The 26,497-nt window shown below is 36.7% G+C and overlaps 1 protein-coding gene and 1 pseudogene across 1 annotated transcript; both read left to right on the top strand.

Annotated features, from left to right (window-relative positions):
• The first annotated feature begins 979 nt into the window (after positions 1-979).
• On the top strand, positions 980-25,595 carry LOC121026797 (thrombospondin type-1 domain-containing protein 7A-like). Its single transcript, XM_040469583.1, has 5 exons — positions 980-1,187; positions 9,358-9,592; positions 14,268-14,383; positions 23,366-23,498; positions 25,147-25,595. Exons 1-5 carry the CDS (start codon positions 980-982, stop codon positions 25,310-25,312), a joined length of 858 nt encoding a protein of 285 aa, XP_040325517.1. The 3' UTR covers positions 25,313-25,595.
• Positions 24,654-24,785, top strand: LOC121026798 (uncharacterized; annotated as a pseudogene).
• Positions 25,596-26,497: the final 902 nt, after the last annotated feature.

Below are 26,497 nucleotides of genomic sequence, written 5' to 3'. Positions count from 1 at the left end.
TTGTGTTTCGTTTCACTCTGTTCCGTTGACGTCATTAGCACCTGACATTAACCAACTAAGCCATAGAGTTCATTTCATCTTCTATTTTGGTCATTTTTTGTAATTCTTTTGGTTATCTTTGGCATTTATTAACCTCAACAACATTTTTTTTTCTCATTGGCCTTTTGTATATCTCATTGTATTCATTCAACAAATACTAAATGAGTGCCAATCTGTAGAGCTCCCAGGGTAAGGGAGGGAGTGGAGTGAGATAAAGCTGGGAAGAGAAACCACAGCCAGGTCATTTGAGGTCTTATAAAGTATTAAATTGCTCATCTCTATCTTAAGAGCAACAAGAAACTTCTGAAGAGTTTTCAGCACAGGAGTGATGCCATCTTCTGCCATTTGCTTACTCTGTCGTGTTTCTCCCCCTTTCCCACCAGGCCCACCTTAAATAGTGGGCTTATAGTGTTATCCTATTATTCACATTTCCTGGCTATTTCCAACTAACAAAATATTTTTTATGAAAGAAAAAGGTTGCCAATCATACAAAAATAAATTCCCTGTGAAACAGAGTTTGCAAATAGAGATACCTGAGTTGGTTCATGAGAACATATGGTACATGTTATGGATAGAGTTGTTATCTGTAAATGATGACTCATTTCCAGCAATGCCATAAAGAGGGGAACATAATTCATTGATGCTCCTTATTGCAAGGTTAATATTATAAATATAAAAATCACTTACCAGGTTGGTATCTGTAGTATAAAAACACTTTCAGCACTGTGCTTGATTGACACACCTAAACTTCTGGTAATAAAAGAAGCTCCACTGAAGGATATATATTTACTCCTGGTGTTCTTTTAACGTCTGGCTGTAGTACACTTTGTTTTAGCTTTGTTTTTAACTAAGAACAAAATAACCTAATTTATCTTGGTGCCCATCTGGTTGCAATTGCTCATTTTACATTTATTTAAAAAATGATAGATTGTTCGTGGTGATGTCTTCCCCAGGAGAAGAAGTTGACAGACAGCTGTGTAGAGATGCCATCTTCCCCATCCCTGTGGCCTGTTATGCCCCATGCCCAAAGGACTGTGTGCTCAGCATGTGGTCTGCGTGGTCCTCCTGCTCACACACCTGCTCGGGGAAAACCACAGAAGGGAAACAGATACGAGCACGATCTATTCTGGCCTATGCCGGTGATGAAGGTAAGGTTGGCCACCAGCTTCACGAGGGATTTGGATTCCTTCCAAAAGTTGGAGTGCCCCCCCCACCCTTTTTTTTTGTCTTCCCTGGTTGAGGTGATGCTCTACAAAAATCTTCCGGAGATCTACTTCCAGAATCCCAGAAATCAAGGAAATTTAATATCTGTTAACATATTTAGCAACTTACTCCCATTCCCCAAAGTTAATCTTGAAAATAGATCCTTATTAAAAGAAGAAAGACTCTTAAAAGTAAACTCACATTGCCTTTCTACCCTCCTAATAATTGCTTTCCAGTTTAAATGGTAAACCTGGGAAGAAGTCTGAAAGAGGCTTCCCAAATTCCAGATGTCAGGTTTATTTTTCTCTATTTCAGTAGTCAGTTTTTGCTTTTGAAATCTCATTCTACCTTCTCATAAATAGGCATATATGTTCAATAGTAAAGGTGGGATTTTTATCATTTGGTTTTTATGTTTGTTTGTTTTTAGAGAAACACTAGCACAGCTATTGGTTGACTGAAAATTACATGTATTATCTGCCATTCAGGTTACTGAACATAGGTTCTAAGATCCAGAAGTCTCATATATGTAGACTGTGTTCATTTAAAAAACAATTGTTTTATGTTTATTTTATTTTTGAGAGAGAAAGAGAAAGCACAAGTGGGTGAGGGGCAGAGAGAGAGAGGGAGACAGGATGGAAGCAGGCAGCCTCCAGGCTCTGAACTGTCAGCACAGAGACTGACACGGGGCTCGAACTCACAAACCGTGAGATCATGACCTGAGGCAAAGTCAGACGCTTAACTGACTGAACAACCCAGGTCCCCCTGATTGTGTTCATTTTTAAAATATGCTGCTCCTTAATCACCTCATCCTACTGGGGAAATAAAATATGCTGTGTCATAAATTCATACGTGACTTGTATAAGCTTTATTGTAGAGAAATACAAGGCTCTTGGTAATTGTCTCTCAGGCTTACATCCAAATGCTAATTCGGCCTCTGTGTGACTGGGTGATATGTTATACTTAATGTTGCCATTCTTGAGAATATCATAGGAGTAAGGAAAACATAGAAGTCATCAAGTTCTATCACATTAAGGCATGTTCTGTCTCAAGAATATAGGCACATATTATTGAAACATTATCAAGCTGAATGAGTCTTCTCCTCTTTCCCATTTAGCACATGTAAATAATGATTTCTATTTGTAGCATGCATGTGTTTCTCTGGGTGTATATCCCCAAATAATAGATTGGGGAGGAATTTTTATGCTGCCAGTTTTATTTTTGTATTCGTGAAACATTTTCGTGATGGAAACCTGACGGTGTTTTCCTTTGGCCAAACTTGCTGTCTGTGAATATAATAGCTATGCAAAAATATAACTACCTTGGTCTTAAGACATGAGAGAAAAATTTAGCATGTTTGACACAGTCAACCCATAGCAAAATTTATAATTGTCTTTAAAGTGTCCAAAAACCTTTTCCAGTTACCTTAATATAAATTTAACTGTTTGCAACCCCCTAAAATAGTGTATCATGGAACCAAACAAAAAGATAGAACCTTTTAGAAAGTCATATTCCTTGTCTTGTCAAACAATAACTCTAACCTTGTATAGATTATATTCGGACTTCAAACTCTATCAGCTCAGATTATGTCTTGGACTTCATTAGAATTAGATCTGTGGTCACTGTGCTTCCTATAAATCTATTATACTCTGCAGACACTTGCTGTGTGACTAGTAATGAGTGACTTTTTGCCCCGTGAGTCACATGGCAGAGATTTTGCCATGCTTGCAGAACTCACCAGATCATTATTTCCATAGACATGATGCTTCACACTGAAAGGTCATGAAATGCTTTAAAGGCAGAAATTTATGATTGCTCTTTGGTATGTATCATCTTCTTAGTTTGAAAGGGTGAGACTTCAATAATTTTTAATTAAGTCTAGTAGCTGTGTCATAAGCAAGCTGTGCTGGAAAATTATAGATGTTTATAGAGTAAATCATAAAGGCATGAATTCAAAACATAATTTTACGTGGAAACCATAGAGGAAACTGTCAGTAGGGAATCTGCTGATGTTTGTCTCTGTTAATAACAGCTACAGAAACTTGTATAATTATATGAGGTATTTAATGAATCTGTCCTTCAAAAACTATTTAGTACCGATTATTTGCTAGATACTGAAACATATTTTCTATTTCACAAAAAGTCTCATAATTTTGAGCTATTTTTGAAATTATTTAAGAACTTTGTTTGCACGAAGTTTTAAAATGTGTTTCCCTGCTAAGTAGGAAACCCTTTATAATTTTACACAAAAGTAGGTCTTTCTGTTATTCCCCAAGAATTAATGTTTTGTAAGTGTCATGAATTTTCTTCATTTTCTAAATCAGAATATTACTATGATAACAATAAGGGAAAAGTCACATTATTAAAATTATATATTGCATGCTTAGACATATAGTTTTCTAGTGAAATAACTTCTGTGCAAATCCATGTGCAAAGTATCTATCCAGATTTACACACAAATCTGTGTGCAAAGTATTTATCTGGATTTACAAAATAAATGCTGCTTCACAAAATAAAAGATACATTTTTATTTACCTCAGTCATAACTTCACTGTTAAACATTATATGCTGAAGACTACACAACCTCTTGTATTAATTAGAGCAGCCCAAGTTGTGTTGCAGTAACAAACAGCTGAGAAGCTCAAAACCTTCAAAGAGAAATTATTTTTCCCTTATGGGAATTTTGCTGTGGTGCTGGGTAAGTTGCTAAGACAGTCTGCATTGGAGTGTTGAACCTCCATATGAAGACCTACGTCTTCATCCCCATGCCAGTGGAAGAAGAGTTGAAGAGTCTCTCTGCTGCTTTCAGAACATCAGCATTAAATTCTTCCATCCAGAAGTGACATATCATTTCTACTGCCATTTGATTGGCAAAGCAAATCATATAATCACAGCTTGAAGTTGAACCTCATTTCAATCATGGCAGGGTGGGCCGGGAATATAATCCTGTGTGCTAGAAAAAGGAGTGCTAGCTCCTGGTCTTACCCTTGATTTACTTTGTCTTCTTATGATGTGTGCATGTCTTGAGGAACACTTTGTAACCTATTATCGGCAATACACAAAAATTGTCATAAAATGATTCTTATCCAAATGTCATTTGGAAAGCAAATACAAATGGTAGCAACTAGAGGTAGGTAGTTAATATACTGAAGAAAATAAAAATATTTTTTTCAACTTAAAAAAATAAGTGTGTGTGTGTGTGTGTGTGTGTGTGTGTGTGTGTGTGTGTAGCTTCCTAAGCCTTGACTTCTGGTTAAATAAAATTGGAATTTCTTTTTTAGATTTGTATGATACCTTGAGGTAAAAATCTTCCTTATATTGGATAAACTGTATATTTGGGTGGGTCCCAAAGCTTCTTTAAAATTATGCAAGGAAGAGGATGCAGAGATCATGCCAAGATTTTTCTGGAGTTTTCCATTGCCTCTTTGGCTCACAAGGCCATCCAGGCCCTCAACATGCGCTGGTTTGCTGACCACAAGGTGGTAGCCAAAGTGTACAACCAGGGTTGTTTTGATAGCAGTGACCATTCGATGTGACCTTGACCCTTTTCCCTGGACTTGCACTAGCTCCTGGTTTCCTCTGAGTTTTATAGAGTCATTCGTTGGTGTCTTAGGCCTAGCCACCCAGTGAGGGGATAAAAGTGCTGATGCACTTAGCCCTGAAAAAAAAATGATGTGGAAAGATCTAAAAGGAAGCAATATTTTAACACTTCATCCTGGCATATTTTTAATATAACTAATAGTATGTTGAATTGGAATAATAAATTAAAAATTGATGTTAGATTTGTAGCCTTCCGAATTTTTTGAACCCATGTTGCAGATCTCTTAATAAACTTAGCTTAAAAGAAAACATGATTTTCAAAATGTTTTCCACTGAGTATGATAACAACTTAAGTCTCATTATATAGTTAATTATCCTTACACAGCAAGAAATGAGCTTTTTTTTTTTTGCAAAGTTCAAAATGACCTGATATGATAATTTCATCAGCCAAATTTTAGTGTGTATTTACACCTGCTTTAAACATACAGAGAATAGATGCAAATTAAAATAGAGTTGTGCCAATTTTTTTCACAAATAATTAGCAGTCTTCAAAAATTGTATTTTAAAGTACAAAACATTGGGTAGAGGAATGTTTATATTTTAACTTGGGGTTTTCACAGTTAAAAGCTTTTAATCCTAAGGGCCAGGGAGCGTTTTTATTCCTGGACAAATCTGAAGAACTCAGGATCCATTATCTAGGTATATCCACACATAATTCTGCCTTCTAGGTAAAAGTGCTGTCGCTTCCTCACCCTCCCATTCTAGACTTTGAAACAGGAGTCGTCTGTCCCTCCATAACCACCAAACAAGATTTATGCAGAATCCATGGTGGGAAGTCTTCTATCTCTTTCTGCAAGGAAAAACAAAGGGGAAAAGGAGTAGAGATGGTGTGCTACAGCAGAATCTTCTGAGGTTCTCTCTGGCTAACATTCTTCCATTTCAGTTCCCCGAAATCATGCCACTGCCAATGTGCTTTTCACTTAGAGGTGGTCGGCTGTCAAAGGGTTTGGGGCTGCAATAAGCAGTAAAAACTACGAGCACTTTAAAGCTATAATTCATAGTACACTAATAGCCACTTAGCAGGAACCGGTCCACTTCCTTATCCTGACTGCCAGTTCCTTCTCTGTGTGAACTTTGCACCCTAATGGACGGTATCAATATTGCAAATTCCCAAAATCATATCTGCCTGTATGCCTTGCCTTTTATTTTTTCTTCTGCCTCAATAAAATTTTCCCTTTTTTTCTCTCCCTTCCCAGAACTCTGCTTGTCAAAATCCCACTCCTTCAAAACTCATCTCATTGCCTTCTACCTGAGGCATTTTTTAGTCACCCCAAAACTAATGGAATCTATACTTTTGAATCCCAATTATACTACGTCTTTTAACATTATTACTATATTCTGACTAAAATTATACCCATTTGTGTGTTTGCCTATGCCTACTACTTTCCCCCACTGCATTATAAGATTCTTGAGAGCAGCAAAAACTATTTATAACCCTGCTAGGTATCTCTTGAAGCGCTGGACATAAACATTGCCTACTATAACGCTCAATACACTTGTATTAATGTTTCGAACACGGTTCCTTTATCTTTTCAGTCTTTTCAGCCATTTAAATTGTAAGAACTTCAATGTCAGAGCCAGAAACCCAGGAACACCATAGCTCTGTTCAAATGTATGTTAACACAGCTTTTAGGGACTTGATGTGGGGAGGAAAAGTTACTTTTTCATTTGTTAGAGACGTTTCGCAAATAGTAGTTGGTGTTTTTATATGAGCATGGACATTTCTTTATACAGTAGAATTTCATCAGAGTAATATAAAGTCTGTCCACTTGCCAGAATGATAAAAAGCCTAAATAGTCACATTAGTATGAAGCATATATTTTTATGTATAAGAGGATTTTTTTAAGAATACCATTTATCACTAATTTTGTCATGGGTGACATTTTATAATTTCCCCAGTACTATGGAAATATTCCCACGTGTCTGGAATTAGATCTTCCCATAAATAATAAATAAATTCAACATTATATCTATCAATTTTTCTACCATAAAATTATTCCCAAAACAACAGAACGGATGCCGCAATGACTGATTACCCCAAGCCATGCTTTCAAAATTCCCGTATCGTCATTCTAATTAAGAACACATTGGGGCTTATCTGTGCGAGTATCCTGACACCAGTCCAAAGCTGCTGATGTGGCTTTAATGTGGACTGGGGCAAGAAAATAAATAGCCTTTATGTCTGTAAACTTAACAACCATCTTGCAGTTCCTCAACACGTTACACTGATGTTGTAGAAGTTTTTTTCTTATCATTTGTTCCAAAGCCAGCCAGTCAATTCCAATGTCAAAAACAACTGAGGAGTTTTAGAATCACAGTTTAAACAGCATACGTACACTCACAGTAAAAATGAGGTAAGTAAAGAAACACTTTTTTTGTAGATCAATAATTTCACTATTAAATTTAAGGTATGGTTAAAATGGTTGCCTAAAATGTGCATATGAATGTTTATAATTAGCATGTGTTTGTCTGAGAGAGAAGATTGGATAAATCTAGAGCCTCAGGGAATGGGTAATAAGAGTGCTCATTTACTTCTCCCCGATCCAATTAGTATGTTTTAGAATCCATTCCTATTCAAATCCTAAACTTCTTTTCAGAGGCTGCCAGGGTCACTGAGCTGTGTGATGGAGGATAGGCTATGATCTGTGACAGATGTTTTCACCATCATGAAGCAGGGACATTAACGAAATGCTACTTCATTCTGATGTTGATCCCATGCTCACCACTGTATAAATGATTCTGAATTGCAGTTAAATTCTCATATAAACTGCCTACCGATTTATTTGCTGAATTAGAGGGATGCCCTTAATTATAAGTGAAGTGATAAATGAAGATCATCTCGGAGTGTGGTTTTGTTTATGACTTTTACCCACATCTCAAATTTTGGAGTTGTCTTCCCTGTTAGGATCACTAGCTATTGAATCACCTTTTCTTATTTAACAACCAGGTATTTTCTGCCCCTAAAATAAAATTCAGAGGCTACATAAGTTCAAATTGATTAAATTGTCAATAAAGTAAGCAATAAATTGCTCCCCGACTCTGCTTTTAACGAGTTTTTATTTTAACAAAGCTTTTTATTTTTATAATTGGCATTATAAATAGCATAGTGGTAAGACACTGAGCTCCATAAATTCTTAACTGTTACTGTTACGTCATTTAAGTTGCATTAGTTCATTCGCCTTATAATTTTTAACTTGTCAGGCAGTTTGGGGTATAAAATAATGTCCCACATACAGAGTACTTATAACAAGGCTAGCACATAAAAAATGGTTCCAAAATGATAACTTCACACCATATTCTGTTGATTAAAAGACGTATCCCTTTTACCTTTTATTATCTCTGTAATTATTACATCTTACAATGGATGCGTTTTAAAACCACTATAGCCAGACAGAAGTTATAACATAGTTGTCATTGCTAGTACATGTGAATTGTGTTGTTATTCCTGGTGACAATAGCAATTCCATGATATGTCTGCTAAAAATAAAAACAGCAAAGAACCATTCTTCGTTGCTTGCTTAAATCTTTTGTTGACAACTTCTGGTGCAGTTAAGAATGCAACAGCATCAAAACTTAGAGATGGGAAGAAAGACCTGGAAACAACAGGGAGTACTCTTTTTAAAGAAATCCTACATCATCAACACTTTTGAAACAGGATGATGGTTCTGTATAGGAGAACAAACTTTGATTCATGTGAGTTAAAAAGTGACTCAAGAGATTTGGACTCTGAAAATGAGATTGAGGAATGTCTTCCCTTTTAATGTATGCAATCAAGTGATATATTTTTTTAAATGTAAATAAATCATACAAATGGATTTCAATAAGCATCAGTAAAAAATAGGATTGAAAAGAAAGCAATGTATCATAGTTTAACTTGTAGCCATTGCTCTTTCTTTGAGGAATAAAATGATGGTATATCTCTCAGCCAGTGACATCTTAGATTTCAATAAATATGGTACTATCATTACTACATGGCTTTCCCAGTAATGCTGTAGAAGATCAGACAGCATCAACTGATAAAAAAAAAAAAAAGAAAGAAACAAAAAAACACACAAAAAAACCTGTTTCTAATTGCCCAAATGCCTAATGTATTAAAAGAAGCAATACTTCAAAACACATATTTAAGATTTTCAATTTGGAAGATAACATTTGAGAACACATTGGGTTTTCACCATGCACAGAGTCTCAGTGCCCACATTTCCCTGGGCCAGCAATCCATAGGGTCCATTTGTACCTCATTTTCAGCTTCTCTGGAGAACAATGGCCTCTCTCTTTAAGGTGCTCCATAGTTCCCCCCCCCCCCAGGCAAATACCATGTATACTGTATAGCTTAAATTTTAACCTGGAGGATGCCAAATGACGTAAGATTAATATGTAATTTGCCTTCCTAGCAGCATGCTGGTCACAGGCTATGTGCTAATAAATGGCGGGTATCATTGTTATCGTTAATTCCAAAAGAGAGAGAACAGTAAGTTTCCTGTTAGCACCATATCTAATCCTCTTTGTTCATTTTTATAGGTGGAGTTCACTGTCCAAATAGCAGTGCTCTACAAGAGGTACGCAGCTGTAATGAGCATCCCTGTACTGTGTACCACTGGCAGACTGGCCCCTGGGGCCAGTGCATCGAGGACACTTCCGTATCGTCCTTCAACACAACTACAACTTGGAATGGGGAGGCCTCTTGCTCCGTGGGCATGCAGACGAGAAAAGTCATCTGTGTGCGGGTCAATGTGGGCCAAGTGGGACCAAAAAAGTAAGGGCTTCAGAATGACAGCAGTAAATACTGTGGTCAACCATGCAGGGGATTGGCTCAGGCTTCACTTGCTTCATGAAATGGAGCATTTTGATGCTTGTCACACCTGTCCTCAAGAGTAAGATTTGTTTGTTTTGAACGTCAGCCACTAACAAAGTTCTAACGGCTCCGGAATCTTGTGCCTGGGATCTATGAATTCCGTAGAAGTATTTCTCTGTGCTATCTACTTTCATTTTTCTAGTAGCGCTTTCTCCTTTTATGAAGCTAGTGAGGCAGTGAGGGAAGTGCTTGCTCTGGGCCTGGCTGATCGATAATGACCGTATATGAAGTCCTAACAGTGCAGATGATCCATGACCTCCCATGTACCCGTAGGCTGTGGAGTCTGCCGATCTAGTTTAATTGGGCTGTAGCATTCTATGATCTGCCTTTCATTTCCCCTGGAAAATACTATATCAAAAATACTGAGGCCAAACTTATTACATCTTTTAATGGTTAAATGAATAAGCCATTTACTTCTAAGAGAGAGCCTTGGGATAGGATGCGTGTTATGATAAGTAGAAAAACCATCCGTTTCTCACTGTGGTTACAAGTAGTATAATAACCAGGCAAGCAATTTGCTAGAGAGAGAGGACAAAGAACTAGAGAGTTGACATAGTATACCTACCTTGTGCAAGATATAAAATGAAGAAACGTGTCATGGCATAACTGAGCTAATCAATTTGGGAAAATTAATAAGTCAGTTCTAAAAACGTATCCCTTTAAGGGGAAAAAAACACTTTTATCTGTTGAGACTTAGCATAAATCTTTTAGAATTCATATCTTCTTAGCCATATGAAACACGCAAAGTAAAACCAGTCAATTTTGCATTGGTATTAAAATGTCCATAATTTCCAAATACTTGTCCAGGTGCATAACTGTGATGTGTCACCTTCAGCATGCTACTTAACTGATTCTGGCCTTAGTTTTCAATGTTTATTGAAAGGATTTAATGCAAAAAATAGTCATGTGAGCACTCAATCTTAGAAAGTATTATTTTCTCTTAAAAATTTGAGATCCTTCCTAGTGTGTTTTAAGGAAATGATAATAGTGTACCTGATGTATGAAAAACTTTAGGGCATAAATAATATTCCTATTAGGAGTTGTTTTTACCTGGCCAGGATTCCAGACATTAAGGATATTTTTGCCCCATACTTTATTTGACTATGTAATTTGATATTCTGAAATATTAGAAAAGATAGGCCAGGAAGACTTGAATAAATTGAGAACCTGTTCCGCATCCTTAATTGGTAGCCCCAAACCAATATTTTAATAGAAATAACGCTAAAGTTGTGATGAATCTAACCCAGGAAGTTAACATGCAGCATATTAAAATTATCTGGCAGTAACAGTAGGGGCAGAAATGCCAAATCCTGAGGATTCTGGGTCTTGCTGGGACAAGTATGAAGATAGAAATATTCCCTGCCCAGGGATATAACCTGAGCAACCGGGCACAGGATTGAGGGCTATCATGCCAATCTGCTATGAGTAAGCTCACTCTGTTCCTATTCTACTGTTAATCACTTTGCAAACATTGCTGTTGATATTTTCCTCGCTTATACAAGTTCCAAACTGTTTTTGCCAAGCACTAATATACATGCATATAAACTTACGTGTGAAAGAGCCTGATGGATTAATGTCATTAAATCATTCAATAGGAAGGGTATCCTGTAGCCCCATGTCAAACCACCACAATAATCCATTAAAAATTTGCTTTGCCCTTGCAGCCTTTATTCAATGACCTGGATACGTGTATAGATTTGTTAAATTAAATGCACTTACTTTGCCATTAAAGTTCTGAAAAATTAAGCAAATGCTGTGAATTCGAAAGAAAATGTTACTGCCTTTATCCCTAAAAGCTAGATTAAATTCAATGAATGCTTTTCAGTGCAAGGCATTTGAAACAAAAATGCAAATAAAAACATTGTTTTAAACTCCTCTTAATAAAACAGATTACTCTGCAATGGTAAAATCAATGTTATTGATCTTATCTATCCTCAGAGTAACAAACTTCAACTCCTATCACATCTGTTTAATTTGACCTTGAATAAGATTTGGGGGGAAATCAATTCCTTGATTTAAACCACAAACACTAAATACAAACAGTACAAAGGAGAAAAGAAGCATGTTGACTGAACCAATTGCTTCACCAAAGGAAGTCTGAATTCATTTTATTGGATGTAATCTAGGCTGTATAATTTATCTTTGTGTGTTCATTTAACGGCTTTGTTGTTAGTAATTTTGTTCTCCACAGTTAGCCAAGTATCTTGCTGTGGATATTTTTAAACTAAAACAGAATTTTGGAGGTTGTCAACGATAACACTGTAAATTCCATTGATTTATAAAAGGGCTAAAATTTGAAGAGCTCACAACTGAGTAATGCTCTCCCATTATTTTTTTTTTTAATGTTTATTTTTGAGGAGAGAGAGGGAGAGGGAGAGAGAGAGCATGCATGCAAGTTGGGGAGGGGCAGAGAGAGAGGGAGAGAGAGGATCCAAGAGGGGCTAGAACTCACAAACCACACCACAAGATCATGACCTGAGCTGAAATAAGAGTCAGCAGCTTAACTGACTGAGCCATCCAGACGCCCCTGTTCTCTTACTATTAGAGTTGTAAAATTGCTTCATTGCAAAGGAGTGCTCCCAAAAATACTAATCAATAATTGCATAATTTCAAAAGAATTAGCAGTATCATAGGTGGGGTTTTGCCATATACTGTTTCCTAAGAATGCAGGTTAAATTAAAATTCTAGTGATTTATAATCTCAATTGTAACAATTCATTAACTTCTATGACTCCCATCTAAACTTCTTTGTTGTCCATGACTTTGAGTAGTCATAGCAATTAGGAAAATCCAAGGTTGGGGCTTCTGGGTGGCTCAGTCAGTTAAGCATCTAACTCTTGATTTTGCTCAGGTCATGATCTCATGACTCACAAGTTCAAGTCCCACATCAGGCTCTGTACTGGATTCTCTGTCTCCCTCTCTCTCTGCATCTCCTTGCTTATGCTCTCTCTGTCTCTCTGTCTCAAAAATAAATAAATAGACATTTTTTTAATGAAAATTCAAGGTTATCCTCAACAAGGAGATTATTTTTTTTGAAATGTGGAGTCATATATAATTTTTAAATCCACTTCCAAATAAACCCTAGTGTTACAGAGTGAAAGGGGAAAGCATATATCTGTATAATTGAATAGAACATAATATTTATGTATGAGATGGGATACGTAGATAAATTATTATAATACAGTGATATAAAAAGTGAACTGTCAGCAAAGTGCAATAAAGAAATTATGGGAAGGAGATTAATGATGTTGGTATTTTTTCACTCATACTTCAGTTCTGAAATCCTGATTAACTTACTTGTTAAAAGATAATTTATCCTGACCTACAGAAAATTTGGCTTCTCCCGTAGGGAGTATTTTTAAATCCCATTTTTCACTAATTTGCCAAGTTATTCCAGCAACAGTAATACTAGTTGTTCAGTTTATTTCTTCTCTGCCTCTTAGCTTCTTTGTCAAAGATTTATATGACATCAAAAGATAACTTCTTAGGAATCAGAACAGGAAGTTACTTTTAGTCATACGATTTATGCTATTATGTTGTGTTGTCCTTAATTTACCTCTTCTTCCAGTGTTAATGCTAGTGATCAACATTTGACCACCAATAGTAGAATCAGATCTTGAAGATACAGAGAAGAATTGGGAAATTGAAAAATCATTTAAGTATACATAAAAGTATACTTAAAACTCTTACATCACCTTCCTAAAGTTATCTTATAAAAAGTGCAAAAGCTTATATAAAGTAAGACATTTCAAAAAAAAAAAGACATTTTAGTATATTGGATCATCATCTTTCTCATGTCCATAATAAATATTTTTACTGTATTTTTTAAGATGATTAATTTTACTATAATTTGTCAAGAATGGTGTTTTATTTTTCTTTAAATTGATCGGCTATCTTTGATTTATTTATATTTACTCTTTTGGTCCAAAACATATTGTAACTTATAAAAATATTTAAAATTCCATAATTCTTTAGAATAGAGATACTAAATGAAACCAGGACTAAAGGAAAAAACTGCCTATCCTAATGATCTGTACACTTTTATTATTTTGTTATTATTATGAAATATATAGCTGTAAATATAGTATCATTTTTGAGCATGCACTATGTATTGAATATACTCCATTATAAATTTATGCTACACATATTTTGTGAAAATAAAACATAGAATAACCTGGAAACATAATCAGCAATAAGCTTATTTACCTATACAAAGATGTAGAATTAGTTCTTAAATTGGTAATTTGAATTCCCATAAATTTCTTATAGAGCACGTTAGAAAATATTTTTTAATAGAAAGATTATTATAAGGGGATAAGGTAAATTATATTTTGTTCTAATAGCACGATTACTATTATTAAATTTATATATCCTGCCTTGAGAACTTTTTGAGGTCTAGTTTGGAAGAAATAATCTAGTTATATAGTTCTTATCAAAATCAGACTGGCTCCTGGAATTTAAATAATATAGATTAGTGACTCTTTAGCAATTTTAGCAATGAAAGACTTAAAAACATCAAATTACGTAGTTTTCTGGGTTACTAAAGAGGCCTAGTAATTTCCCTCTGCATTTTCTAGGTGTCCTGAAAGCCTTCGACCTGAAACAGTGAGACCCTGTCTGCTTCCTTGTAGGAAGGACTGTATTGTGACACCATATAGTGACTGGACATCGTGCCCCTCCTCATGTAAAGAAGGTATGATGAGCTAGAGTTGTGAAGTCTACCTACCTAGAAAACCCACTCACCAGGCAGGACCTCCAAGTTCTTCTAGATGAGCAATATTTATAATTCTTATATGAGGCCATGTAATCCTGGTTTGTCATGAATGTCGTAAAATTCTAGTTTCCTTCTAGAAGATAATACAACTTTAAAGAATCAAACAAATGAATTTTATAACAAAAACCGATTTAAGACTCTTCGATGTAAGTCACAATAAGAGATGCTTTTGAGAGGAGGGTTAAGATGGCGGCGGAGTAGGGAGACCCTAACCTTGACTCCTCCCTCAAGCACAGCTAGATAAATATCAAATTTTTCTGAACACCCAAGAAATCGATCAGAAGTCTTAGAGAGCAAAACTGCACATCTATGATCTGCATCAAAATGAAAGAATTATAGGCTTTATCATATTAATAAGATTTCCTTTAACATTAATTCCAAAAGAATGTGTAGTGTCCCTCCATATTTCTTTCTTTCTTTCTTTCTTTCTTTCTTTCTTTCTTTCTTTCTTTCTTTCTTTCTTTCATTCTTTTAACATCCAAGTTACTTAGCATATAGTGCAATAATGATTTCAGGACTAGAATCCAGTGATTCATCTCCTATGTATAACACACACTGCTCCTCCCAACCAATGTCTTCCTCAATGTCCCTTGCCCATTTGGCCATCCACCCCCACCCAAAACTCTCCAGCAACCTTTAGTTTGTTCTCTGTGTTTAAGAGTCTCTTATTTTTTGTCCCCCTCCCTTATTTTTATATTATTTTTGCTTCCCTTCCCCTATGTTCATCTGTTTTGTATCGTGGGTCTGGGCCCCTGGCTACCTATTTCTTGTCAGTAAGAGGGTTGGAAATCTTATCAGTACTAATACAGATTCAATTATGTGACACCCTCCCCCCCTTCCAGGATGAGAATAAAGGAAAGAGAAAAAGGGCCAGATTGTACCTCTTCCAATACTTACCATAGTACGAGGCCTTTTTACAAGATGAGGATTTGTTCCCAGTTCGGTTTGGTTTTGCTTTTATTACTTACAGAGACTCTTTCAGTATCATGGCAGACACTTTGATCATTCTTTACTCTCCAGGATGGGGTCCTTTCTTGTTGCTGCTGAGAAAGATTTCATTATCCTCCAGTTGACTTATGCAATACTTGAGCAAATTTTCTCTCAGTGTCACAAGTGACACTGTCTCCTATTTAAAAAAAACTTTTTTTCAAATGTTTATTTTTGAGAAAGGGAGAGACAGAACATGAGCAGGGAAGGGGCAAAGAGAGAGAAAGAGACAAAGGCACTGAATTCGGAGCAGTCACCAGGCTCTGAGCTGTCAGCATAGAACCCGACACAGGGCTCAAACTCATATGAGATCATGACTTCAGTTGAAGTCAGATGCTCAACCATCTGAGCCACCCAGGCACTGAAACGGTCTCCTATTGTTTTATTTTACTCTCCCAACAAATAGATAGTTTTTCTTAAATTTCTTTCATGCTTTTATTTATTTATGCTTCTTGACTCTTACTAAAGAGATTGAGTCAACTTCTAGATTAACAACTACTGTAAATTGTTGAAAATTATTTAAATTGTAATAAATTATATGAGATTATAAATTTAATAATGGATTATTTTTAGAGTGTGATTGTCATTTTATACAGTTAAAACATAAGTTCCATTTTATGCTTTTAAAAAAATATTTGGTACCCTTGAAAATATCAAATAAAATTAAACCATAAAGTGAGAAAGAATACAAAATTTTTATTTTAAGTCTTTTAAGACATCTAAACAGTTTTTGATGCAAAAAGTTATAAGCATTAATGTTTTTAAAAAAAAATTTTTAATGTTTGTTTATTTTTGAGAGACAGAGTCTGAGCGGTGGAGGGGCAGAGAAAGTGAGACACAGAATGTGAAGCAGGCTCCAGGCTCTGAATTGTCACCACCACAGAGCCTGATGTGGGGCCCGGCATGGGGTTCAAATTCACAAAACTGAGATCATGACCTGAGCTGAAGTCAGACACTTAACTGACTGAGCCACCCAGGCACCCCCAAGCATTAATGTTTTTAAAATAATGTTAATGGTATTCAACTTAGTAATAAACCAGTGTCACTGAAAGTTTTTCCGGATTTTCTTCTCTTATTTTCTTAAACTCTAAATAAGATGAAATCATTTGGTTTGGTCATAAGCAGCAACAGAATTGTGCTTTCTTATCAGTCAGTATTTCTTTGGTAATTATTTGTTTACTATTAAATAATTTATTACTTGATATTCATCCCTACAATAAAAAAGGTTATTTATTACATGAAATTCATGTACTTTCAAATTCTATGCTTAATGTTGTTATACTTAAAGTTCATGTTAGTATGAAATAAAGCCATTTAATAATAATCCCAAAATATTTTTGGTTACATTTATAATCATATAATTGAAACCTAACACAAATCTCACATTTTTAAGTGAAATATCTGAAGATGGAAAAACCTTTGCCTTTTGCATATATGAAATATTTCCTTATATTAAGTATTTTAAAATAAAAGTTGAAATGCTCTAAAGTATTTCAAGAAAATAAAGTTGAAAAAAATGAAATATTCCATTAAATTAATTCTAGGCAACATGTAACACCCATTGAGTTATGTCTTTAAAAGGGGATTGCTCAACACAGTTGGCATTGTTTCTCCAGCCGTGTTAGTGCAGAAAAAGTGTGACAAAATATTTGCTTTTGATTAGAGTTGGGGCTTTCCCAGGAGAGAACAAGAAAAAAAGAGAGGAACAGGGAGTCAAGGATGTTTTCAAGGGAGGATTTCTTGTAATAGTGGGGTATAGAATCTAAGTTGGTTTGGGATGGAAGTGAGGTCATGAAGGGAATGGTAGATAATGAAAGAGTGAGAAGGAAAGTGGACTGGCAGTCTCAATTGTGTTTGAGGAATTTGAGTAAGATGAGACCTGAAGCCATTTAACTGGAAGATTAGGAGGAGTGTCCAGAAAGTAAGATGTTTAATGATGAGAGTGCGTAAGTACTAATAATAATAGCATCAAGGGATGAACAGAAGGAGCTAGTGTTTGATTTGAAATGGAGGAAAAGGCCACTGAAGGTGAGGAGGTACAGTGATTCAGAGCGCAGTGCCTTGCATGGAATAACCATGTGAATACCAAAGCCACCCAAGTGGTGCCAGGAGTAGGAAGAGAAGATATTACAAGGAGGGACATTCTAAAGTTGTTAACTAGTGAGATGTTGGTAGCTGGCTGCTACCAGGTGGATAGCTGATGGTCAAGTTGATGACAGAAGAGTTGGAGATTTTTAAAGATCAACGGAGAAGATGGAAATGACTAGAATCAGCTTCCATTGGCAAAAAATATGAAGGAAAATTTCCGAGACATAGAAGATGAAAGGCCGTGTATTCTATGGGTGTCAAGGTGGAAGGATTAGAGAGAGGATGGAACAAAATGAGAAACTGAAAATCGGGTTATAGGGAGTGCTGTGGGTTCAGTTGATGATGGAAGGCATGCAGGGGTGGCAGGAGCAGGTGCTAGCAGGGATGCTAGTTTCTGTGGTGAGTGACAGGTGACATATAATGAGTTTAGTTGGGCTGGTCTCTTGAAGGGTTTAGTAGCTGCTGTAAATAAAATGCACGGTGCCACTGGGATGCTCTTCTACCCTGGAGCTCCTGGGTAGTGATTGCCAAGGAGTACACGAATGCCAGCTCAGAAATCTACTGTCCTGTGAGGAGCAAGAGGCTCTCTGAGAGGCAGGGCTGTGTTTGGTTGAGCATAGGTCATCTCAGCAGGAGCAGGAGATCAGCCCTGTTTGTTCTCTTTGGAAGCTCTGTATTGAATCTCCTCTAACAAAAGACTTTCAGAAACCCTGAACTTAGGCACTCAGACTTAAAAAGAATAGCTCTAATTGTGTAATGAGGAAATAAAGACTAGGGTGTGGGAGAGGGGGTTGCTGTTGGACAACACTGCCAAGATGCTTTGTGCTCCTGGAGAAGCCTTTTCTTTTCTTTTCTTTTTTTTTTTTTTTTTTTTTTGCCTGTGGACTGCTGTAACAACTGATAATAATGATACAATGGTGTTATAGAAAAGTAGCCTTTTGTTCTAAGGACAATAAAAAAAAGCAATGACATGTGGTTAGTTTATTTTTTCATTATTTGGTATGAAATGGGAACAATCTCAGCTTCATTGAAATAACACCGACTTCTGCACACAATTAAAACTGGTAAACAGAGTTGGGGCGCCTGGGTGGCTCAGTTGGTTAAGTGTCTGATTTCAGCTCAGGTCCTGATCTCAGAGCTGGTGAGTTCAAGCCCAGCCGTGACAGCTCAGAGCCTGGATCCTGCTTTGTTTGGATTCTGTGTCTCCTTCCCTCTCTCTCCGCCCCTCCCTCTCCCCCAAAATGAATAAACATTAAATTTTTTTTAATAAATAAATAATGGTAAACAAAGGTCAGTGTCCAAGGATACATCATAGCAATAGAAAACTAATTCAAGATAGAGTGGTTCTTTTAAATTTAATTCTTCAGGTAAAGTCTAAATCTTATTAGAGTTTTGAACTTATGAAAATGGAGAGCTCCTCCTTTAAAAAATCACTGTAAAGAGGTAAAATTACACTATAGTCTTGCAAAAGACAGAATAGAAAAGCCTAGTATTACAGGAAGAACAAGAAGAATTATTTCAAATGTTATTCAGCCTCTCTCAAGATATGTGTTGAAAAATCAATGCTGATAAAGATCAGTATTGAGTAGAGAGTAATTTTAATCCTCAAACCCATGCCCTTGTTAACTTGTCCCAGATTTTTACAAATTTTTACAAAGGACTTTCCTAAAAAAATAGGAAACATTTATGCATATAAATTGTTGACAACTATAATCTTAAAAGTATCATTACTTTTGATGAAATAATACATTTCACTGTTCAAATCCTTGGTTTCTAACTGCATTTATTGACTTGAGAGCGAGAAGGGATATTGCAGAAGTATCTATCCCATCTTGATGCCCTTAAGCAGTACAGCACTAGAATTATCCCAAAGATGTGAAAACTACTGTTATATTTTGCTTCTTGCATGAAACCTTTCCCTTTCAATTTCCTAGCACTGTGCTGCTCAGCCTGCCATCCATCTCACTTCCAGTTTAAATCTTAGTTTTACCTGCCCTTTAAGTCCTCCCATCAAGTAATTTCTCTGGTGAAATGTATCTTGACTGTCTTAAAATCTGTAAATTGACGTAACTACATGAGAGATTGCATGCCCTTTGAGTCTGTGTCCCTCATGACCATCATTATCACATAATTGTTTTCTGAAGGTATAATCTTTTTTTCCTATTCCTATCCTAGATATATATTTTCAAGTATAAACACTACAGGAATATTTCTTTGTTTTCCCCATGTTTATCACTTCCAGTAAACAAAACAATCCCTTATATTTTATTGATCCTCAGTGCACAGACTTCATACCCATGTGCGTCCTACTATGAGGAAGTGGGTGAAAAGAGATAGAGGACACTAACTTATACTCCAGTCGAGAAGTGAAATAAATGTGTTTGCTCATTCAGCAAATATTTATTAAAATATAAATGGAAACAATACATGTCTGTCAACCACATAGAATAAATTGGGTGTAAAGATGTGCAGGGAACTATGAAGGTTGTAAAATTCCGAGTTTGTCGGTTCAAGTTATCAGTGAGAAACCTTCCACTTTTCTTTTAAACATGTGCTGTAGCTCTTCTTTTGTCTGCATTCTGATCTGAGGACTCTGTAACGTGGCTGAGTTCCACAGTGCTGTTTCTTTGAGTATACAAGTAATTTCCTAACTGACATCTAAGAAGTGAACCTCCCAGTGGATAGAAACATGGATGTCATGACACTTCCTGTGTAAACCCATTAAACTTCCTCCGCAGGTGTTACAGCTTTGGAATGTTCTGCTTTCATCAGCTCACAGTCTGTTCTGTGGGTTGCACAAGGTTAAGGTATTTGAACTTCTTTAAAGAATAAAGGGATTGCCATTGTGGAATCAATTGTGGAAGTGGAAAGAGTTACCGTGATCTTATATATCAAATACAAGCCCGTGGATGTTGTGATGAAAAGGCAGTAGAATGTTTCAGAGTTGTACCTGGAGTGAAAAATTTCCTTTCAAGTCAAAAAATGAAGTAGGATTGAAACAGTAACTGCTGCTTCTCAAATCTGAACAGCCCTGCCTATGTCCCCTGCGATATCTAGACAGATAGTGACCAGGAGCTTTACTGTATAAAGTGCCAGTGATGCTGAACTCGTCATCTCCTCCAGGCTCCAGATCCCTGGGTCTCGATTCCATGTCTGTTGTCTACCTGCAGGCAGGGAAAGGCTGGTGAGTTATTGACTCTAAGAATCTTGACCACCTGGGAAACGAAGACCTGCTCCTCTGTGTTCTCTCCCTTTTTTCCTTGTTCAACAAACACCTCCCTTCTTCCCCCAATGCTAAACAAATGATAAGAATGGTTATTTAGTTTATATGACAGATCATAACACTAAAAAAAAAAAAAAAAAGAAAAAGAAAAATAATAGAAAGTGTAAAAGAAGGTAGTAAATGGAGTTGGAGAGGGGAGAGGAAGAGAAAAATTGTACTATAAAGTCAAAGTTAAGGTGAGCTCCTGCAATTGAGGAGAAAAGTAGCCCTGAGATTCTGGTGAACAAAGCAAAAAGTTGAAGCATGTAAGATTCTTAATAGATTGTCAAAGGAAACAAAATTTTTCCTAGCTCCGTATTATTAGAAGAATTTATTACCTGGACCTTAAAATAGGGGCCACTGGACAACATAATGGATGGAGGCAGCATTAGCAATTTTATTAAAACTCCGTCCCATTGGCATTTCTTAGATCTTTCCTAGATAAATTATATTTAATATGTAAAAGTTGCAACTGACACTCAAACTGCTATTATTATGTTAAAAAGTCTGTGACAATTTTTTCAAATACTTCAGTTCTCTACTACCCACTACCTCCAGCCCCTAATTCCCTGCTTTATTACCTGTAGTATTCTGATTATTCATAGTACAGGTTTCCCCCCACAATGGGAATAATCCTAAAAAGGCACATGTGAACCCTAGAATCTTAAATTGGTATGTGACATACAGGGTCATCTATTCTAGTAGATCTCAAACCTGGCTCTTCATCATAATTCCCTGGAAAGCTTTGTAAAAATCAGATCCCCAAACCCAGCTCACAAAGATTCTGGTTTAGTAGTTCTGGGTTTTGGCTGAGAAATCTGTTTTGGTTTTCCTTTTTAATGTTTTGAAAGAAACTATTCTACATAGACATTTAGGAATCATTAATCTGATTCATCCTCCCATCTAATATGGAAATTATCAGTCCACACTGCTGAGAGTCCCATGTTCAGGGATACCCCAGCTTCATGAGAAAAGATGTCCCTTATAGGAAAGTTCTGATTGTCACATCATATTTTTCTACTGACTCAGTTACTTTAAGAATGTTTCATTTAACGTCTTGAAAGATTTTTTAAAGTTTGTCTTTGAGAGGGAGAGAGAAAGAGAGAGAGACACTGAGAGAGCCAGGTAGGGGCAATGAGAGGAGAGAGAGAATCCCAAGCAGGCTCCATACTGTCAGCCCATCGTGGGGTTCAGTCTCATGAAACATGAGATCATGACCTGAGCCAAAATCAAGAGTCTGACACTTAACCAACTGAGCCACCCAGGTGCCCCTCATTTAATTTTTTTTTTACTAACCATCCATTGTTAGGGACTGCTAACCTTTCTAAATTTTTCTGTTCCTATAACTGCATATGAAATATTTAATGATCTTGCAAAAAATGTAAATGCATCGGGGAGCTCTATTAACATAATTCTTTAGGGAATTCTTTTAAGTAATTTACAATTTACTTAAGAATTTACAATTCTAGGGGCGCCTGGGTGGCACAGTCGGTTAAGCGTTTGACTTCAGCCCGGTCACGATCTCGCGGTCCGTGAGTTCGAGCCCCGCGTCAGGCTCTGGGCTGATGGCTCGGAGCCTGGAGCCTGTTTCCGATTCTCTGTCTCCCTCTCTGTCTGCCCCTCCCCCGTTCATGCTCTGTCTCTCTCTGTCCCAAAAATAAATAAACGTTGAAAAAAAAAATTATAAAAAAAAAAAAAGAATTTACAATTCTAAGTAAAATTGTGCCATGTGGCCATCCATCCTTAAAGGGTATATATTGTAAATTGGAATATCTTTTATTAAAGTTGACAAGTCTTATACCTTATCTGTTTCAAATACAAAAATATTTGGACATCTTTATATCAGTAATACTGTCAAGCTGATATCTTCATTGAAGGTAAATCTTAATTATTTCCATTGGTTTTTTAAAATGTAATTTGGATTTATTTACTTACAGTAATTACTATTTTGAATGCTTCTGTAAAAATTCTGCTTCTAGGAAACCACTTTCATTTCACTAGTTACAGTCCTGATGTTTAGAATGTGACCTGAATTGAAGATCTTAGACTGTTTAACATGAATAATAAATGACTAGAATAATTTATGAGGTATGCATTTCAAATTAAGTGAATAACAAAGAAATAAAATTTCACATTAAAACATTGAATATAGTCTCCTAAGAAAGATTCATCAGGACTGTATGAGTCCCATGTGGTAATCAGGACTATGTGAAATGGCATAAAAATAAACTTTAGGTAGAGGAAAATAAATTAATTAGATCTGTCATATTTCTCAAGGGGAAGGAAATATATAAAAGAGCATTTACTTTGTGTCTGCACATCAGGAAGGCTAGTTGACTATGCAACTGTTTTCTCTCTTCTTCACATTTTGGGGATATAAATTGATCAGGTGTTCAGCATAAGAGTCTGGAGAAGTTAGGAAATAATTAGAGTGGATGAGGCCGCTCATTCACAGATGCCAAAGCATATATAGCTGGAATCCATGTAATGTCTTCACACAGGCTGCTATTTGGATATTGTTTGTCAGTGCAGAGTACAGCAGTTAAAAAGCTGCTTCCTTCCAGGGGACTCCGGAGTCAAGAAGCAGGCTAGGCACCGGGTCATCATTCAGCTGCCAGCCAATGGAGGCAGGGACTGCACGGACCCGCTCTACGAAGAGAGAGCCTGTGAGGCCCCTCAAGTGTGCCAGAGCTACAGGTAATAGAGTTCTAAACAAAACCGTTGTAAGCTGTGCACTGAGCACACACTACAAGACCATTTTCTGTTCGACGATGAGAGAAGGAAGCCAGCGCTGTTCCCCAGGCTCAGTGGAGTCTGTATGATGTATGGCTGTGCGTGCCATCTCTTGCCTCTTTAAAGTTGCTGCTCCACCACTGGAATTATCTCCAGGGAGACAAACGCTTGTGTACGTTTCCAAACTGTATCACTAGCTCCGGGGAATTGGGGAAGTTCCTTATGTTGATATAAACTATAAGAAATTCAGAAAAGTGGGGGCACCTGGGTGGCTCAGTCTGTTGAGCGCCCGACTTTGGCTCAGCTCATGATCTCATAGCATGTGAGTTCAAGCCCCGCGTGGGGGGCTCTGTGCTGACAGCTCAGAGCCGGGAGCCTGCTTCGGATTCTGTGTCTCCCTTTCTCTCTGCCCTTCCCCTACTTGTGCTCTGTCTCTCTCTCCCTCTCTCACATACAAATAATAAACATTTTTAAAAATGTTTAAAGAAATTCAGAAAATGGTTAATAATTATGAAACACAAAAGCAGTTCCATTCCAGATAGAGGAATAAATAGTCTAAGCATGCTTCCCCTGGCTCGAAAGAGCACCTGTTCCTCATATGTGCTGGCATTCTGGCTTACAAAATGACATATTTATTTCAGTGATGCTAACAAGGTGTCTGTTCTGTTCATTTGTGGCCACCTCAAGGAAAACTAAGGTGATTCAAGCTGTTTATCATCATGTTGATAATTATTAGGGAAAATTTTCCCCATAACTATGAAAAGAAGGCACCTAATTGAAACTTTAAGCGGTATATCGTTGCAATCTGATGACAAATGAAGCATTAGGGCATTAATTGATAGAAGGTGTGATCAAAACTAACTTAAGGTGTATCTGATGGCAAGTCTGCCCTCTTAATTTACCTGTATTTAATGCTGATATGACAGACGGTATAATCACATGTTTACTATGAACACTGCCTGACAACTCTCAGCCCAAACTTATTTCTTTGGGGGATTTGTTTTTGTAAAATGTATTGTAATCGCAGTTTCTGATTTACACCTACATTGTTAACCAAATGATAAAAGGCTCCTGACCTGAATACAGTTTCATAACTTGAATATAAAATAAACATAACCTAGCTTTGCGCAGTGGTAGTATCGTAGCCAATGAGGTTTACCCGAGGCGCGATTATTGCTAATTGAAAACTTTTCCTAAAATAAACATAACTTATTTAAATGGGATGCATCACTTCTAGTACTGTAGCTTACACTGATGCCAGTCCTAATCAATAAAAAGGCTAAATGCGGTTGTACTTGAAACTAATGTAAGAAGTATTAACTGTACTTCACTTTTTTAACAAAAGGCTAATAAGCGCATGGATAGAGTTCATTTCTGTAGAAAGCGACCATGACGGACTCTTGTCTCCACTGCCATAGAAAGTACTTTTATAGTTAATGCTCCTTTTTTCTGTGTCTTGATAGAGATCTAAACTACACTTACATAGGACTGAACATATTGAAATAAATTCCCCTTTGCAGCGCTCGGAGTCATGTTTCCGTGCCACCATAGGTCTCTGGTTCGCCTTGTGTGTTTGCTTCCTCTGTGTGAGGCTTCTGTTCTCCTCTTGTAGGTGGAAGACTCACAAATGGCGCAGGTGCCAGTTAGTCCCTTGGAGTGTGCAACAGGACAGCCCTGGAGCCCAGGAGGGCTGTGGGCCCGGACGACAGGCAAGAGGTGAGAGGCCCCATCCCACAGCCGATCGATTTGCTTTTCATTCTTCAACGTCGCTAACTTAACCACTAGCTTAATGAGTTTGCCACTTTGATGCTATGCTTAGCAAACAGAGCAGATGTCGGTCTCTTACCACCCATTCTACCTAACACAGGAACATGGAAAATCATCGTTTTAAATTTGTCCCTTGTTGTTTCACATTAGACTATAACTCCTCTGGTTCAAGTTTTCTTTCATTCCTATTTAAGATAAAATGAGCTCTTGAGAAGCTCATGACTATTGTACCCTGCACCTTGTTTGGGATTTTTTGGTTAGTTTTTGGATCTTGGTATTCCATAACAGTTTGTTTGTCACCTTAAGCGTCAATAAGATCCTTGGAGTGCCTGGGTGGCTCAGTCGGTTAAGCGTTCAGCTCAGGTCATGATCTCACAGTTCGTGAGTTCAAGGCCCACGTCGGGCTTATGCTGACAGCTCGCTACCTGGAGTCTGCTTTGGATTCTGTGTCTCCCTCTCTCTGCCCCTCCCTTGCTCACATTCTGTGTGTGTGTCTCTCAAAAATAAGTAAAAAACATTTAAAAAAAAAGAGTCAATATGATCCTTATATCCTTGCCTTTATGTACTATACGGGTGCATGCATGTAATATAATTGGTTAACTTACCAGAAATTTTCAGCAATGACATCCCTAATGTTGTCATGGCTATGCCCAATTCTATTCATATTCAGTACTGATTTTTAAATGGCAGATTTATTTACTCAAAATCTGCCATATGTGGACTGCAATCTGTCTGCACTACTAGATAATACTGAATCTTGCAGAAATGAGAGATGGAATCATTTCCAACATTTACTGGATAGTATGATTATTTACTAGATACCGTGGGTAATACATTTCAAGCTCTGGAACATGTTGTTTATACTTGTAGCAAGTTCAGTCTTTAGATACCATGATTGTTTTTACTCATATTGACTTATAGCCGTGTAGTTCCTGATACATATTGAAAATGTAGCTGAATACATAATTGAATACCCAGCCACCTTTTTTTTAAATTCATACAAATATGTTTTGCCCCTCATTTGTAGTTACATATGTGATAGTGATGCAAAAGTCTGGGCACACAGAATTCCAGTTTTTGTTGATAGTGATCCTTTACAGTGAAAGGATTGCTTCTTTTTAAGTTTTGTTTTTTTTGTTTTGTTTTGTTTTGTTTTGTTTTGTTTTGTTTTGTTTTGTTTTGTTTTGTTTTGTTTT

Source organism: Herpailurus yagouaroundi, unplaced genomic scaffold (assembly GCF_014898765.1).
Source record: "Herpailurus yagouaroundi ecotype Mexico unplaced genomic scaffold, PumYag 162488, whole genome shotgun sequence".
NCBI classification, from domain to species: domain Eukaryota; kingdom Metazoa; phylum Chordata; class Mammalia; order Carnivora; family Felidae; genus Herpailurus; species Herpailurus yagouaroundi.
The sequence above is the reverse complement of the archived record's forward strand: the minus strand, read 5'-3'. Positions and strand labels throughout refer to the sequence as shown.